Source organism: Meles meles, chromosome 20 (assembly GCF_922984935.1).
Source record: "Meles meles chromosome 20, mMelMel3.1 paternal haplotype, whole genome shotgun sequence".
In the NCBI taxonomy this organism is placed as follows: Eukaryota; Metazoa; Chordata; class Mammalia; order Carnivora; family Mustelidae; genus Meles; species Meles meles.
The window spans coordinates 2756389-2772873 of record NC_060085.1 but is presented as its reverse complement, the minus strand read 5'-3'; the positions used below and the strand labels follow the sequence as shown (position 1 = coordinate 2772873).

General features: G+C 55.1%; 1 protein-coding gene and 1 non-coding gene across 2 annotated transcripts; both read left to right on the top strand.

The window, feature by feature from the left end:
• The first annotated feature begins 4134 nt into the window (after positions 1 to 4134).
• On the top strand, positions 4135 to 13341 carry EEF2 (eukaryotic translation elongation factor 2). Its single transcript, XM_045990777.1, has 15 exons — positions 4135 to 4280; positions 5228 to 5442; positions 6285 to 6466; positions 6545 to 6756; positions 7238 to 7416; positions 7600 to 7705; positions 8154 to 8267; positions 8466 to 8604; positions 8772 to 8967; positions 9576 to 9834; positions 10272 to 10379; positions 10788 to 11141; positions 11413 to 11595; positions 11677 to 11809; positions 12606 to 13341. The coding sequence occupies exons 1-15, from the start codon at positions 4278 to 4280 to the stop codon at positions 12797 to 12799; spliced, it is 2577 nt and encodes an 858-aa protein (XP_045846733.1). The 5' UTR covers positions 4135 to 4277; the 3' UTR covers positions 12800 to 13341.
• LOC123933301 lies at positions 7102 to 7166 on the top strand. Its single transcript, XR_006816549.1, has one exon. It is a non-coding gene; the product is annotated as a small nucleolar RNA SNORD37 (small nucleolar RNA).
• Positions 13342 to 16485: the final 3144 nt, after the last annotated feature.

Sequence of the window (16485 nt, the reverse complement as noted above, 5' to 3'; positions counted from 1 at the left end):
AAACTGGGGGTTGCTGGGGGGAGGTGGGATTGGGAGAAGGGGAGCGGGCTATGGACATTGGGGAGGGGAGGCGAACCATAAGAGACTATGGACTCTGAAAAACAACCTGAGGGTTTTGAAGGGTCAGGGGTGGGAGGTTGGGGGAACAGGTGGTGGGTAATGGGGAGGGCACGTTTTGCATGGAGCACTGGGTGTTGTGCAAAAAGAATGAATACTGTTACGCTGAAAAAATAAATAAAATGGAAAAAAAATTTCATGTCTTGTTCATCATGGACATTTATGCATTCGTTTTGATTTTTTTAAAGTGGTGTTAACAGAAAGTAGTGTTAAAATGTTAACCTGGTGATTGAAGTTTCTTTTTTTTTTAATTTATTTATTTATTGGAGGGGGTACAAGTGGGCAGAGGAGCAGAGGCAGAGGGAGAAGCAGGCCTCCCACCATGACCTCACCACAACATTACCCCATTAAAACCCTTATCTCCAAATACAATCCAATTCCTAGGTATTGGGGGTCAGGACTTAAGTATATTATTTTGGTGGTGTAGGGGGGACACAATTCAACCTAAAACAGGAGTAAATCCTTTTTTTTTTTTAAAAAAAAAACAGGTGTAAACTCTTTTTTTTCTTTAAAGATTTTTAAAATTTATTTGACAGACAGAAATCACAAGTAGGCAGAGAGGCAGGCACAGAGAGAGGGGGAGCCAGGCTCCCTGCCAAGCAGAGAGCCGGATGCGGGGCTTGATCCCAGGACCCTGGGATCATGACCTAAGCCGAAGGCGGAGGCTTTAACCCACTGAGCCATCCAGGTGCCCCAAACAGGAGTAAACTCTTAAGAAGGGAATACTGTATACTGGGTAGTTTCTTCGAGCCTCACAAGAGCCCCATAGTAAAATAGGTTCTGTGATTATTCGATATTTTACATGCAAAATCTGGAGCTCAGAGAGGTTAAGTAACATGCCCAGGGTCACATAGCCAGTAAAGGAAGGACCAAAATTTATTTTTTTTAAAATCTTATTTATTTATTTGTGTGGGGGCATACAGGCGGGGGGAGCAGCAGGCTCTCTGACAAGCAAGGAGCCTGATGCAGGACTCGATCCCAGGACTCTGAGATCATGATCTGAGCCAAAGGCAAAGGCTTAACCCGCTGAGCCAACCAGGAGCCCAAAGGAGAGAGAGCAAGCTAACTCTGTACTGAGCTTAGAGCCTGATGCTGGGCTTGATTTCACAACCCTGAGATCACGACCTGAGCTGAAATCATGAGTCGGACACTCAGTGGGGCGACTGAGCCACCCAGGCGCCCCACATACTCACTCTTGTGCAACGACCCTCACCTTCTGTCTCCAGAACTTTCCATCTCCCCTCACAGAGACTCTGCCCCCAGGAAGCCTGGAGGCCCCACCCCTGCCCCAGCCCTGGCTCCCACCAAATCCTGTCTGTGCAGATGGGACTCCTCTGGGGACCTCCTGGGAATGGGGTCCTGCGGGATGTGTCCTTCTGGACCTCGCTCAGCTCCGTGTCCTCGGGGTCCCTCCGCGTCGTGGCAGGTGCAGGAACGCGCGTCCTTCCCAGGGCAGAGGAACCCTTCATTACATGTAGTCACTGGTAGAGGTTCTGCTCTGATCGGAGGAGACTTTCATTAAATCACTTAACTTCTCTGAGCCTCAGTTTTCTCCAGCATAAAGGAGCTTAGCCAAAGCCCAGGGTGGAAGGAGGATTAAGTTAATTAATTGATTGAAAGGGCGGTGGCCGACATCCCGTAAGCACTCAAAGCGCATCAAAAGACAGATCCAAGGGGCGCCTGGGTGGCTCAGTGGGTTAAAGCCTCTGTCTTCAGCTCAGGTCATGATCTCAGAGTCCTGGGATCGAGCCCCACATCGGGCTCTCTGCTCAGCAGGGAGCCTGCTTCCTCCCCTCTCTCTCTCTCTGCCTACTTGTGATCTTTTTCAAATAAATAAATAAAATCTTAAAAAAAAAAAAAAAGGCAGATCCGAGGAGTGTGCAATGGCGGTCCCTGGTCAGCAGGGGCCGCTGCCGTCGCCTCCTAGGCGGTCCAACCTCTGGGCTCGCGCATGCGCAGCTGAGCCTCCCTGCGGAGGTGACTTTTTTCTCGTGGTTCTTCCCCACCCTTTACCTCGGCCTGTATTTATTACTGCAGACCCTGAACCTGGCCGTGGCTGCTTTCGCTGTCTGCTGAAGCCCAATCCCTTCCCCAGGCTTCTGCTGAATGTGGGTCTGGGAATAGCGGTGGGCACAGGTAGCCCGCCAACACCAGGTCCCCTCTCTGCAGCTGCGGGACAGAAAACCTCTCCATGAAGGGTCGCTGTGGGCGGAAGGACTTCAATCTCACTATTCTTCTTAAAGTCAACCCTGCTCGTTTAAGTTACACTAAATTGAAGTTTCGTCATAAGGATTTCATTCACTTGAGAGAAAATTGATCCCCCTTTTAATGAAAACCTTTGCTTTTCGTCAATGAAATGCCCCAATTTGAAAGGAAGTGCTGTAAAGTGCCTGATACGGAGTCCAGTGTGCAGTAGGTCGTCAATCCATTTAGAGATTAAAATTTATTAATAATGGGAAACTGTACACTGAAAATGTGTCCTTTGGGGGGCGCCTGGGTGGCTCAGTCAGTTAAGCGTCTGCCTTCAGCTCAGGAGTCTGGGGATTGAGCCCTGTGGTCAGGGGGGAGACAGCTTCTCCCTCTCCCTCTGCTGCTCCCCCTGCTTGTGCTTTCTCTCTCTGTCAAATAAGTAAATAAATGAAATCTAAAAAAAAAAACCAAACCCACAACCCCCCCCCCCCCCCGTGTGCTTCAAATGGCACATAGATTTGCCTTGTAAAGCTCAACATCAAACGTGTCCTGAGCACAGATGCTGGTGCTTAGAGCCTCCGAATTAACCCCCGGTGTAAAGGCTGTCAGGGCTGGACAGTGCTTTACAACGCCAAATGTGCAAGGAGGGGTGCACAGGCTTCAAGTTCAGATTCCAACGTGTCTTGTCTTCTGAGCATGCACATCTTCCCTTCTCCTGGATGTGGGGAAGGAGGGAGGGAAGCATGCGGTTCCTCTTTTTGACAGCGTGAGTGTAAGGGAAGATTTATCTTAGGGTTGATTTTTGTGTGTGTGTGCTGATAAGAATATCATTCGTGGATGATACAAGAAAGACATCCTACGAGTCACTATGTACCAAGCATTGAACTTGGCTCATTATAAAGAATAAAGATGCAGAATGGAATGTCAATTTGCTCCCTCGAGCCAAAGATCTGAGATACAATAGCTTGTTAGGGTCAGATTAGGACACAAATGCAAAATAGACTTGTGAACCTCTGGTTAGGGAGGAAATGAAATAGAAAACGAGGTTGCACCTGGAAAGCGCTGAGCCCGGTGCCTGAGACATGGCGAACCGCGTCTCTGAAATAAATGTTGGACTAACAGCAGAGATAGCTAATTAAAATAGCTGGCGTGTACTGAGCGCTGTGAGGCGCAGAGCTTATCCCTTTGAATGTCTGTCATCTCACCCTACCGCAGTAAGGTAGCACCGATGACCCCATTTTACAGATGAAGAAACTGAGGCACAAGAAATCCAAGGACCTGGTGTAAGCACAGGTGAAGTGGGAGAGATGGTCAGGTGTTCCGTGGGTTGTTACAGCGACGACGCTTACAGGATTCCTGGTGCAGTGGATGGCCCATCTGTCTTTCCGGGATAAATGATTAATACCTGGTTTCAAGAAAGGTTTTTATTCTGAAATAATTATATGGCAGACAATTACACAAATAGCACAGAGAGGTCTCGAGGATTCTCGCTCCACCTTCCTCGGTGGTTTCATCTTACATAATAGCAAATCCAGAAAATTGGCTGGCGTGCAATCCACAGACCCTTTTCGCACCGTAAAGTGCTTTCAGCAGAAGTGCTTGGCACTGTGCAAGCTGCGATAGCCGTCACGATTAATATTCTCAGCTAAAGCGGCGCTTTTCGCCCAAGGCTCCTCAGTACTGCATTCCGGAGGCGGGCCCCCAGCTCTGGGTCGACCACCGCCCCCGGGAAATCCCACGGCCGCACCGTCGCCGGAAGGGTTAACCGGAGGAGCCCTTCCTTGCGCCTGCGCGGGGCGTTCTTTGTCGCCCCGCCCCCGCAGCGCGGTCAGATGACCCGCCCAACCGGCTTCTGCCTATAAAAGGTCAGGTGTTGACGTCAACGTTCTCTTCCGCCGTCGTCGCCGCCATCCTCGGCGCGACTCGCCTCGCTCGGATCTGCCTGGGAGAATCCGCCGCCATCCGCCACCATGGTGAGCAGCGGCGTCCGGCTGGGGGACTGGGAGGGCGGCGGGGTCCCCGCGAGACCGGCGCTCGCGGGTCCGGAGCGATGGGGCCGCCCGGACATGGAAGAGACATGGCGGCGCCGGCGGGCCCGAGGGGGTGGGGAGGAAGCGGCCGCCGCCATGTCTGCGCGTCGCGCCGTTCGCCGAGCCCCTTCCCCGCTTCCGGGGGCGCCGGCGCCTCGCGGGACCCCGGGCCGGAGCTGGGGCCGGAGCTGGGGCCGAGGCGGGGCGAGGGGAGCTTGTGCTGATGTGGCAGACGCCGTCATGGTGGTCGCTGTGTGGGGAGCGGGGCGAGGGCGAGCCGCCTTATGTAACCCGCGGGTCGCGAGCGGGGCCCGGCTTTCTGCCGGGGCCGCCGGGGGCAGGGAGGTGGCAGGACGGGGCTGGGCGCGCGGGGCGGAGGCGGGCTTCCCGCGCCGGCGCTGGGCCGTCGTGGCCGCTTGCCGCCCTCCCTGCGCGTCCCCTTAGGCGCGGCTGACAGCGGCCCGCAGGCCGGGCGGGCGGCGGCGGGGACCCCGCCAGCTCCCCGCCCGCCCGCGGCGCGCCTGGCCCCCAGCTGGAGGGGTGACCTTGGATCGCACGGAGGACCTTCGCCGGGGGGGGGGGGGGGGGTGGGGGGGGGTGGGGAGCGGCCGCGGGGATGGGGTTTTCGGGGCGACCTCCATCCCGCGCTGGCTGCTGGATTGTCGCAGCCCTCGGCGTGTGCTGTCCGCGGGGGACCTGGTGTCCCTGCGGGAGGGTCGGGCGAGTGACATCTTTACGGGGGTGTCAGCCAGCAGACGGGGCGTTGAGACGCCGGGCGCGGTGTCCCAGCCACCACGGTCCTCTCTGGGCCTCGGCAGCCCCCACCGGGGCGAGTCCCAGACCCAAGTTCCTGGGCTGCCGCTGGCCTGAACTCCCCCTCCCCCGCCCAGGTGAACTTCACCGTAGACCAGATCCGGGCCATCATGGACAAGAAGGCCAACATCCGGAACATGTCCGTCATCGCCCACGTGGACCACGGCAAGTCCACGCTGACGGACTCGCTGGTGTGCAAGGCCGGCATCATCGCCTCCGCCCGCGCTGGGGAGACCCGCTTCACAGACACGCGGAAGGACGAGCAGGAGCGCTGCATCACCATCAAATCCACGTGAGCCGGCCGCTGTCCCAGGGCGGGGCGGGCACAGGCGGGGAGACGAGACCGTGGGGAGTCCGGCAGCAGGCAGTTGTGTCGCGTTCTCGGGGAGCGGGGGGAGATGACCTGAGCGCCGTGGGGGCTGGGAGGGAGGAGGCGGATCAGTCCCGCGAGGGAAAGTGCAGCCAGCGAGGCCCAGGGAGGCTTGGTGTTGGGGCCTGGGGCTCTTCGGGGAGAGAGGAAGGGGCTTAGCCCAGTGGCCTCCCAGTTTCAGGACTGCGGGGCTCTTGGCACCGTGAGAAGTCTGGGTTAGTGCCACTGGCACCAAGCCACTTGGCATCGTCCTGCCGCGTGTGTCCGCCCAGTGACCATCTTTGGTCAGAGGGAGCACCTGGAACGGGGACTGTAGTGGCCGTTGCTCTCAGTTGGTAGTTCCGGAGGTTCTCTGGGTGGTTCCGAGACTGACTGCGGTGGGGGCGGGGGGAAGAGTGGAAGGTAGTCCCCGGTTTTCAGGTCTTATTTTGTCCCCTGGTCAGTATTTGGAGTCAGGTGTGTTGGGCCTGAGAGGAACCAGGACGAGGGGGCTGGACAGGTGGGCATTTGCAGCCGGTACTCATGGTGGGGAGGTGGGCCTCCTGGCTGAGGCCAGAGCGTCTCGGGTGGGTCGGCTTCTCTGCTTGGGAAGTCGGAATCTGCCTGTAGGGTGGAGTAATTAGCCAGGAGAGGAAACAGCACCTCATTGAGAGGTAAAGAAAGGGCGTGCTGACTCCTAGGGCAGGTCTGGGTTTACTCCCAGCCTTCGGGGAGGACAGTGGAGCTGTGGCTTCCATCCACGCAACCTGCTCTAATCTCCTCAGGGCCATCTCCCTCTTCTATGAGCTCTCGGAGAACGACTTGAACTTTATCAAGCAGAGCAAGGACGGCTCCGGCTTTCTAATCAACCTCATCGATTCCCCTGGGCATGTGGACTTCTCCTCGGAGGTGACTGCCGCCCTCCGTGTCACCGACGGTGCCTTGGTGGTGGTGGACTGTGTGTCTGGTAAGCAGTAGGTCCCTGTATGTGTGGTTTGGGATCCTGCCCCCCGCGCCCCCCACTGACGGAGATGCCCCTTCCCAGGTGTGTGCGTACAGACGGAGACGGTGCTGCGGCAGGCCATTGCCGAGCGCATCAAGCCTGTGCTGATGATGAACAAGATGGACCGGGCTCTGCTAGAGCTGCAGCTGGAGCCCGAGGAGCTCTACCAGACCTTCCAGCGCATCGTGGAGAACGTCAACGTCATCATTTCCACCTACGGGGAGGGCGAGAGCGGACCCATGGGCAACATCATGGTAGGTCATTTGCCTTTAGCGGTTGAGGGTCTCGGCTGGCTTGCTGTTGCCTGTTTCCAGTGCTTTGTTCCGTCTCCCTTGGAGGGGCCTGAGGGGCCTTAGTTGTTGCGCACACTGGAAGGGCTGGGACCTCTCCTGGTGGGAGGGTGCAGGCCCTGGGGCTGTCGTGAGTCTAGGCTCTCCTGGGGACTCTGGGTAGTTGTGCAGGTAGGTTTACCGTGGAGCTTGGGCCGTTTTTAAGTGGGTCTCACCTGCGCTTTTGAGGGGCTGGTGGGTGGTCCCGCCTGGTGACTGTCCACGCTCACACACCCTGCTGCCAGAGGGCATGGAGCAGAGGTGGGCCTTAAAAATGATGACTAAAATTTCTTCACTTTGACCTGATGGCTGTTGAAGAAATCGGATGTCTGAGGCCCACAGTACCCAGGGGCTTTGTGCTTTCTGTGCAGCTGTTTCTGCTCATAGCGTTTTCTCGCCCTTGCAGATCGACCCTGTCCTTGGGACTGTCGGCTTTGGGTCTGGGCTCCACGGTTGGGCCTTTACCTTGAAGCAGTTCGCAGAGATGTATGTGGCCAAATTTGCTGCCAAGGGCGAGGGCCAGCTGGGGCCTGCTGAGCGGGCCAAGAAAGTGGAGGACATGATGAAAAAGCTGTGGGGTGACCGGTGAGCACTGTGCGGGGGGTGGGGGGCGCTCCGTGGTACTCCTGTGCCTCGGCAGGGATCCAGTGGCAGTGGTGGCGATGTGGCTGGGGACCACCAGAGGTCTATAGGCGCCTCCTGCCCACCTGGGTCTCCGCTCCCCACGTCCTCCTGCCATAGTTGACTTGGTGGGTACTTCCTTGTCAGGTATTTTGATCCAGCCAATGGCAAATTCAGCAAGTCAGCCAGCAGCCCCGATGGGAAGAAGCTACCGCGGACGTTCTGTCAGCTCATCTTAGACCCTATTTTCAAGGTGAGCTGATGAGTTCATCACGGATGTGCCTCCCCTGGGCTCTCTGTCCTTGGTCCTGGTGGCTCCCGGATCTGTTCCCTATCTCCTGTGGCTGGGCAGAGCTGGGTTGAAAAGTGGGTGCTGGGGGAGGGTGAGGTAGGTTCAGCCCCTCAGGGCTAGCCACTGAGGTTGGTGGGTGGAAGGGAGACTAAAAGTGGGAGCTTTTTTAGCAAGTGTAAGCGTTTGTAAATCGAGTGCGTTTGTGGATTAGGTGTTAGAACAAACTCCTGTTGTGAGAGCCTGTCCTGTTTCTCCCAGGATTGTCTGGTGAGGCCCGTAGAGCTATGCTGTTAGGGATTTTTGGAGCACTGTCCTCCCTTTGCCCGTGGCTTAGCGTTGCTGGGCAGGAAGCAGCCACAGGTTCCCGTTTTGTTCCCAAATTCACTGTGCTGTTTGTGCCACTCGTCAGGTGTTTGATGCGATCATGAATTTCAAGAAAGAGGAGACGGCAAAACTGATTGAAAAGCTGGACATCAAGCTGGACAGCGAAGACAAAGACAAGGAAGGCAAACCACTTCTGAAGGTGAGTGTGTGGGGGTCCCTTGGGGGGTGCTGCTGGCCCTGTCCTGTGCGTCAGTGGCTGGCTGCCGAGGCTTTGCCGGACCCAGCCCCATCGCCAGCAGGGCGGTCAGGAGACCTGCGGTGCTGGCCTGTCTGGCAGGAGCAGGTTGGGATTCTGAAGGCCCTGGGCCTTGCCTGAGTTTTGCGTTTCCTGCCGCAGGCTGTGATGCGCCGCTGGCTCCCCGCCGGGGACGCTCTGCTGCAGATGATCACCATCCATCTGCCTTCCCCCGTGACAGCGCAGAAGTACCGCTGCGAGCTCCTGTACGAGGGGCCCCCGGACGACGAGGCGGCCATGGGTATGTCAGGTTCATCTGCGCCCTGGCTGCAGAGCGCTGCGTCCTGAGAGCAGTCTGCGGCTGTGGCTGGAAGGCGATGCTCATGGCCAGGTCCTGGGGTCGTGGTTCTGAAAGAGTGAGCTGCAAGGGAGTCACACAGTTCCCTTTTGGGATTTCGTTCTTCTCAGGCATTAAAAGCTGTGATCCCAAAGGTCCCCTCATGATGTACATTTCCAAAATGGTGCCGACTTCCGACAAAGGTCGTTTCTACGCCTTCGGTCGTGTGTTCTCGGGGCTGGTGTCCACTGGCTTAAAGGTCAGGATCATGGGGCCCAACTACACCCCTGGGAAGAAGGAGGATCTGTACCTGAAACCTATCCAGAGGTGAGGTGCTCGGGGCTCCTGGATGTGCCAGGCTGGTCTGTGTCCCACACCAGTCCTGAGCTCCCCACACAGGGAGGGTGGCGGTGTGTAGTGTGGCCCAGAGAGCAGGGAGGACTCGTCTGGATGATGCATGCCCAGAAGCCGGGGTTGGAGCCCGAGTTTGGGGTTGGACACATGTCCCTAAGCTCGAGGTGCTGGTGGCAGCAGCAGCTTGTGTCCCCAGAGAGCGGGCAGAGACTCCAGAGGCGCCCTGCCTGCTGGTGCTAGTCCCGAGTCCGGGTGGGGGGAAAGACCGACCTCTAGCTCCTTGGGGCTTGACTTTCATCAGCTCTCAGGTTCCCGTGACATGCCTGTCGGCCTTGAGTTGGTGTGGCGCTCCATAAGGGAGGCGGGAATCAGCAGGTAGCTTTCCGCTTTGGTGTGCAACAACTGGGACTCCTCGTCCCAGGAACCTGGGTTGCAAGGTGAAGCCAGGCCCTGAGGCTCTGGGGGTGGGTTCACAGTGCCATTTCAGGCGGTCAGGACAGCCGTAGGCTCCAGAAGGGAGGGAGGCCATTTTTGGCTTTTTGGGGATCTCTGGTGTATTGGTGCTTGTCTTGTCCCCCCAGGACAATCCTGATGATGGGTCGTTACGTGGAGCCCATTGAAGATGTGCCTTGTGGGAACATTGTGGGTCTGGTGGGCGTGGACCAGTTCCTGGTGAAGACTGGTACCATCACCACGTTTGAGCACGCCCACAACATGCGGGTGATGAAGTTCAGCGTGAGCCCTGTCGTCCGCGTGGCTGTGGAGGCCAAGAACCCGGCTGACCTTCCCAAGCTAGTGGAGGGTCTGAAGCGGCTGGCCAAGTCGGACCCCATGGTGCAGGTGGGTGGGTACGGGCCTGGGGGAAGGCTGCCTGCAGGAATGCTTACTGGGGGCCTACGGGCAGGTTCTCCAGCGGATAGGGGGAGTCAGATACTCGGAAAGCCGGGTGTGGTGAGCACGATTCTTGGCAGAGCGGCTGTGCGACAAGGGGGTTTCTTGCCCGGGAATCAAGTTTTCTTTCGTACGTTAGGTTCTTGAAGGTTGTAGAGCGTATTGCTCTGGGATGTGGTGCTGAGAACCAGCACAATACACCGTGGGAGCTCTTGCTATCTTTCATGACCCCTGAGCTACCAGAAATCCCTGTTTTTGGGAAGTCTGCATTCTCCCAACCGTAGGGAAGCCTGGAGCCTGCTTTCCACCCATTCCCTAAAATTTTCCCGGGATCCCTGAGTGTCCTGGGGTCAGGGCCCGGGGGCTAACTCTGGGACCCGTTGCAGTGCATCATTGAGGAGTCCGGGGAGCACATCATCGCAGGGGCTGGGGAGCTGCACCTGGAGATCTGTCTGAAGGACCTGGAGGAGGACCATGCGTGCATTCCCATCAAGGTGAGCCCTGGGTCTGGGGTCAGATGGTGGGAGGCCTGCTGTCCCCAGCACAGAGCAGGGCAAGTAGAGATGGGTAGTCAAGGGTCTTTTGTCTTTCCTTGATGTGTTTCTTCAGATAAAACATATCATTTAGGAACAGTTCACGTTTGTCTTCAGAATCTTTGAGGTCGTATCATGAAGGATTTGTTGCTTTCCAGGTGATAAAAATTTGTAACGCTAGTTTCTAAAATTAACATATTTAGGTTTAGGTTTCCGTAGCCACCCTTAGGTCTGTTGGCTGCCCTGCTCTCACTTGCTTTTGCAAGGAATTGAGTTTGTCATTTGTATACGATGCTACGTCTGTGAATGATCAGGACCCTGTGTCCTGGGAGGTCCCTGCCAGGCCTGACTTTCACACTTCCTTTGCAGAAATCTGACCCTGTAGTTTCCTACCGCGAGACTGTCAGTGAGGAGTCAAATGTGCTCTGCCTGTCCAAGTCCCCCAACAAGCACAACCGGCTGTACATGAAGGCACGGCCCTTCCCTGATGGCCTGGCCGAGGACATTGACAAGGGCGAAGTGTCTGCCCGCCAGGAACTCAAGCAGCGGGCCCGCTACCTGGCCGAGAAGTACGAGTGGGACGTGGCTGAAGCCCGTAAGATCTGGTGCTTTGGGCCCGACGGCACCGGTCCCAACGTCCTCACTGACATCACCAAAGGTGTGCAGTACCTCAACGAGATCAAGGACAGCGTGGTAGCTGGCTTCCAGTGGGCCACCAAAGAGGTGAGGAGCTGCGTGGGTGTCCAGCGAGGATGGGACAGTTGGCTGTGGGTTCTCAGATAAGCCAGGGAGGCTCGCGGTCTTTTGGGGGTATCTTGGGGTCACCTGTCCTTGGCTGAGCGAGGCAGCGGACTTGCTTTCTGGGAAGGGGATCCTAGGGCGGTGGAGGGAGGTGGGCAGGACACGGCGGGTCTATCCTGGAGGCATTGGTGTGGCACTGGGATCCGTCCTGGAAGGAGGCTAACCTTGATGGCGGTCTTGCCTCCTTCTGCAGGGGGCTCTGTGCGAGGAGAACATGCGTGGTGTGCGCTTCGATGTCCACGACGTGACCCTGCACGCGGACGCCATCCACCGCGGGGGTGGCCAGATCATCCCCACTGCCCGCCGCTGCCTCTACGCCAGCGTGCTGACCGCCCAGCCCCGGCTTATGGAGCCCATCTACCTGGTGGAGATTCAGGTAGGGAGTTCGGGTCCTCTTAATTCTTACAGGTCCTGTTTTGCCTAATAGCTGCGTATAATAGTTGTTCTTGCCTCACAGTGTCCGGAACAAGTGGTTGGTGGCATCTACGGTGTCCTGAACAGGAAGCGGGGTCACGTCTTTGAGGAGTCCCAGGTGGCCGGCACCCCCATGTTTGTTGTGAAGGCCTACCTGCCCGTCAATGAGTCCTTCGGTAAGTGGGGGCTCGGGGCACCCCTCAGACACCTGCTGCTTGTGGCCTGTGGGCCCTGGGGCAGAGCAGTAGTCTGACAGGCAGTTAAACCTGGTCCAGGACACGGCCGGACTTCGGCTCTGGCAAGGCCTGGAGCGGGTCTGATGAGAGTCATGGGCGGAAGCTGCAAAGTGCCGGCCCGGCCCCACCCAGCGGGGTGGTGGGGGCAGCATGGTCGTGGACGAATTGGTCCGCTCAGCATGTAGATCCCGGGAATGGTGACTCTGCAGGGGAAGAAAATCTTTGGATATGTAACTTGGCAAAACATTAAGGTCAAGGCCAGCAGAGCAGTTGGTCTGTAACCCAGATTGAGCTACAGGGATGAGCAGTGGGACGCCCAAGAATGGCCAGCATGGCTTACAGATGAGCAAAGCTTGAGTGAGCTACAGGGGTTTTTTTTGTTTTTGTTTTTGTTTTTAAGATTTTATTTATTTGACAGAGATCACAAGTAGGCAGAGAGGCAGGCAGAGAGAGAGGGGGAAGCAGGCTCCCCGCCAAGCAGAGAGCCCTATGCGGGGCTCGATCCCAGGACCCTGAGATATGACCTGAGCCGAAGGTCTTACCTAGAAGGCAGAGGCTTAACCTGCTGAGCCACCCAGGCGCCCCAGAGTTAGGTTTAATGTGTGATCTGATCTGGGTTGACTAAGACCTCCGTGATCTGTGTGCCTGCCTTGTCCCCACCTCCTCCGGACTTGGCCGCGGTGGTGGTGGAAACGCGTCCCTTGAACTTGCTCATGAGCCCTGTGCCTCCCCACAGGCTTCACTGCTGACCTGAGGTCCAACACTGGCGGCCAGGCCTTCCCCCAGTGCGTTTTTGACCACTGGCAGATCCTGCCCGGGGATCCCTTCGACAACACCAGCCGCCCCAGCCAGGTGGTGGCCGAAACACGCAAGCGCAAAGGCCTGAAGGAAGGCATTCCGGCCCTAGACAACTTCCTGGACAAATTGTAGACAGCCCTCCCCTGCGGCCCACCACCCCAGGGGACTCAGCACAGCCCCTGCACCGGCTGACGACCGACCACAGCAACAAGCCCTCGCATTTTCCATGACACCTCGAGACTGTCCAGACGGGGACGCTCCACCTGACAGGTTCTGGGGCCCACTCAGTACCATCACTCAGCGCGAACGCTTGATGCCGTTCCTCTAGATATTTATTTCAAGATTTCAGAGGCAGCAGAAATGCCCTGGCAGCAGGGACTTACTTGGCCGGTGTGGGTGGGGGAGGCGGGATGGGACATTCAACACTTTTTTTTCCATTTCAGAAACTTAAATGTCCAAAAAAAAAAAAAAAACCAACACAAAAAAAATGCATTAAGAGGTTTATTTGGGTAAATGGCCCGTAGTGGATTTTCCCAAAGAAAGGGGGAAGGAACAAGCGGGGAGCCCTTTCTTTTTGGACAGAAGCTAGAAGGCAGGAAACCTGGTGCGGAGTCACCGCGGGCACTTCCAGCTGTGTTTGTGCCATTGGAATAATAAATTTGATACAGTGGTGACTGTGTGTCCATGTGACTCCGTCCTTGGTCCGGTCAGGCTGCAGTGGGCCTCCCGGGGCCAGTATCCCCACCGTTGCTGATCATGAAATGGCAAAAGGTTCAACTCAACCTCGAAGTATCCTCGGATGCTGGGCCCAGGTACGGAGGCCCATCCGCAGTCTGTCCTTCCGGCCCAAGGGGCTACCCGGTGTGATGGGGCCTCTCACCCGGACTCTGCAGAGTGGTGGCCACTGGGCTGTGGGGCTGCTCAATGCTCGAAGCGAGCTCTCTGCAGCCAGGGACCGCACGTGTAAGCTCGTGTGTGAGTGCGCTTCGGGTCTGGCGGTGTAGATTTTTATTTTAACCTTAAATACTTGATCCTAGACCTCATGTAGAACGAAACCTTTGTACTCAGTCCGTCTTCGTCTTCCTTGGATAAATGACCGCCAGAGGCGTGGCTTAAACAGTGATGCCGTGCGGTGGGAGCGGTTTGGGAAATTTGTGGGGGGACTTTGGGTGTTCACCGGCTTAAGGAACCCTGTTCGGCGTTGAGAAGCCAGGAGCCTGGGTGATGGGTGTCCCAGAGGCACTGGACAGCTCCGCCCATCTGCCCGTTGACCTCTGCAAAGTCTCTCATCCCCCATGTCTTTCATGTTGGAAAATGTTACTTCAAAACCCGGCATTGCTTGACATGCACACACATTTTTTGCACTTTTATAGGCACTTCTGACTATGTCTGCAGAAGTCGCGAAGACCTTACAAAGGTGATACGAAGTGACCGCTCATTGGCTTTTCTGCGTTAAAGTCCTCACGGTTTCAAGGGGCCAGTCAGGATGCCGCATGCGTTTAGTGCGTTTTTAAAGTCTAGTAATGCTGTCAAAAGTGTAAATTGAGAAGATGGAACTGTTCTAAGTTTTCAATTCTGAATTCGTATGTCATTTGCGGAATGTGACTTAACACAGCACCCCTATGTGTGCATTTTCACTTGTGAGACTGAAAAGTGCCATTGGTCAGGGCTGTCCTGACGATGTCAGTCTGTGCCTACCCCCAGCAGCGGTGTGTTACAAGCACCCCCGTGTGTGTGTGTGTGTGTGTGTGTGTGTGTGTGTGTGTGTATGTCGCTCTCCACACGTAATTTGTTTACTTTGACCAGTTGTGTTAGCCTCATCTCTAGGCCAATACTCAGTTTTTAGTTTCTGGACACCTGTCCATTCTTACTCATTATGGAGGACCCCAAAGACCCTTTTGGTTTAAATGGGTTTTATCTACTGATAGTTGCCATGTTTAGAAAGTAAAATGGAGAGATTTAGAAATGTTTTAATGGTAAATCCTTTATGTGTTAACATTTTTTTAAAGATTTTTACTTGGCAGTACATGCAAGGGGAGTGGCAGGCAGAGGGAGAGGGAGAATCAGGCTCCCCACAGAGCGGGAGGACCCCAATGTGGGGCTGGATCTCAGGATCCTGGGGTCATGACCTGAGCTGAAGGCAGGCACTTAACCAACTGAGCCACCCAGGCGCCCTATGCGTTAACATCTTTATGGAGAAAAGTACTACAAAAATTTGAAGACTAGTAGGCTGCCTTTTCGTAAGTCTCCGAAATGTCCGTCTCGATCTGAGACAGCCAGAGTCACGTACCTGCTGTGTTCCTTCCGGTGATGATTGGTTTTGGTTGGAGTCTATGGAGACAAGCCAGCTTCATTCATTCCTGTGTGTGGAAGAGAGAGAAGCACTTTGAAAACTGTTACCGGGTAATTGTGGCTTTTTGATAGAACACCAAAACTCGGCAGGTAGTTTTTTTAAAGAATAACTATAATGTGGGATCTGAGACCATATTAGTGAACTTTTTATTACTATTAGGCTCCCTTGGCTCCTCTTGCACTTGGAAGGCATCCTTTTTGTAACCTGCATTGGTCCCTTGGAAATGCTGGTATATCAAGTTTGGTGCCCTTTCAGATGGTGACACAGCTCATTAAAAAAAAATCGAAAACTCCCATTTGTTAACAATTTCAACAAGGAAGTGAAGTATTTGAATTTTTTTTCCCTTAAAAGCTAAAATTTACCATTGGCAACAAATCCTGTCAATTGTTTCCCTTGAAGAGACTGATTGGATTTGTTTCTGAGAAAATTCCATATACCCAAGTCTAATGTTAGTTTGTCAGGTTTTTTGTCCCCCCCAAGAAAAATGATTTTCCAACTCACTAAGTGTGGGCTATGCACAAGTGACTTTTTCCAGAAAATGCCATATGGGAAGGGGAGGGAAAAAAGTATTCTGGAGGGGCCCCCCGGGTGGCTCAGTGGGTTAAATTCTCTGCCTTTGGCTCAGGTCATGATCCCAGAGTTCTGGGATCAAGCCCCGCATCAGGCTCTCTGCTTAGCAGGGAGCCTGCTTCCTCTCTCTCTCCCTGCCTACTTGTGATCTCTGTCAAATAAAATCTTTAAAAAAAAAAAGTATTCTGGAAAAATCTGACAGCAGATACTACCTGGAACCAGGTGACCAAGGTCACTGAACAGCAATGTCACGTTCATAGTCTGGACCTGTGATATGGTGTCTCGAGAAGGGCTTTGGCCTTCCTCCCTAAAACCCATCACCCCAGTCTATGGGGGAAAAAAAGAGACAACCAGTTGAGAGACATTATACAAAATACTTGACCAGGGGCGCCTGGGTGGCTCAGTGGTTTAAGCCGCTGCCTTCGGCTCAGGTCATGATCTCGGGGTCCTGGGATCGAGTCCCGCATCGGGCTCTCTGCTCGGCAGGGAGCCTGCTTCCCTCTCTCTCTCTCTCTCTCTCTCTCTGCCTGCCTCTCTGCCTACTTGTGATCTCTGTCAAATAAAATCTTAAAAAAAAAAAAATACTTGACCAGTGCTCCTTGACACTGTCAAAGTCATCAGAAAAGGAAAGTCTGGGAAACAACCATGAGGACCATAAGGACTAAATACATGGGATTCTGGATGGAATTGTGGGACAGGGAAAGGATGTTGGGGAGAACAAATCTGAATGAAGAATGGACTCGGCTGTGTTGGTGCATTACTGTGGGTTCGTTAGTTGTGACAAGTTTTCCGTACTGACGTCAGACGGGATGATGCCATCTAATGTAAGCTGTGCTTAACTACCAGTGCAACGGCTCCTGGAGGAGGGGCCTGAAGCAAGAACGGAGGAAGGCCA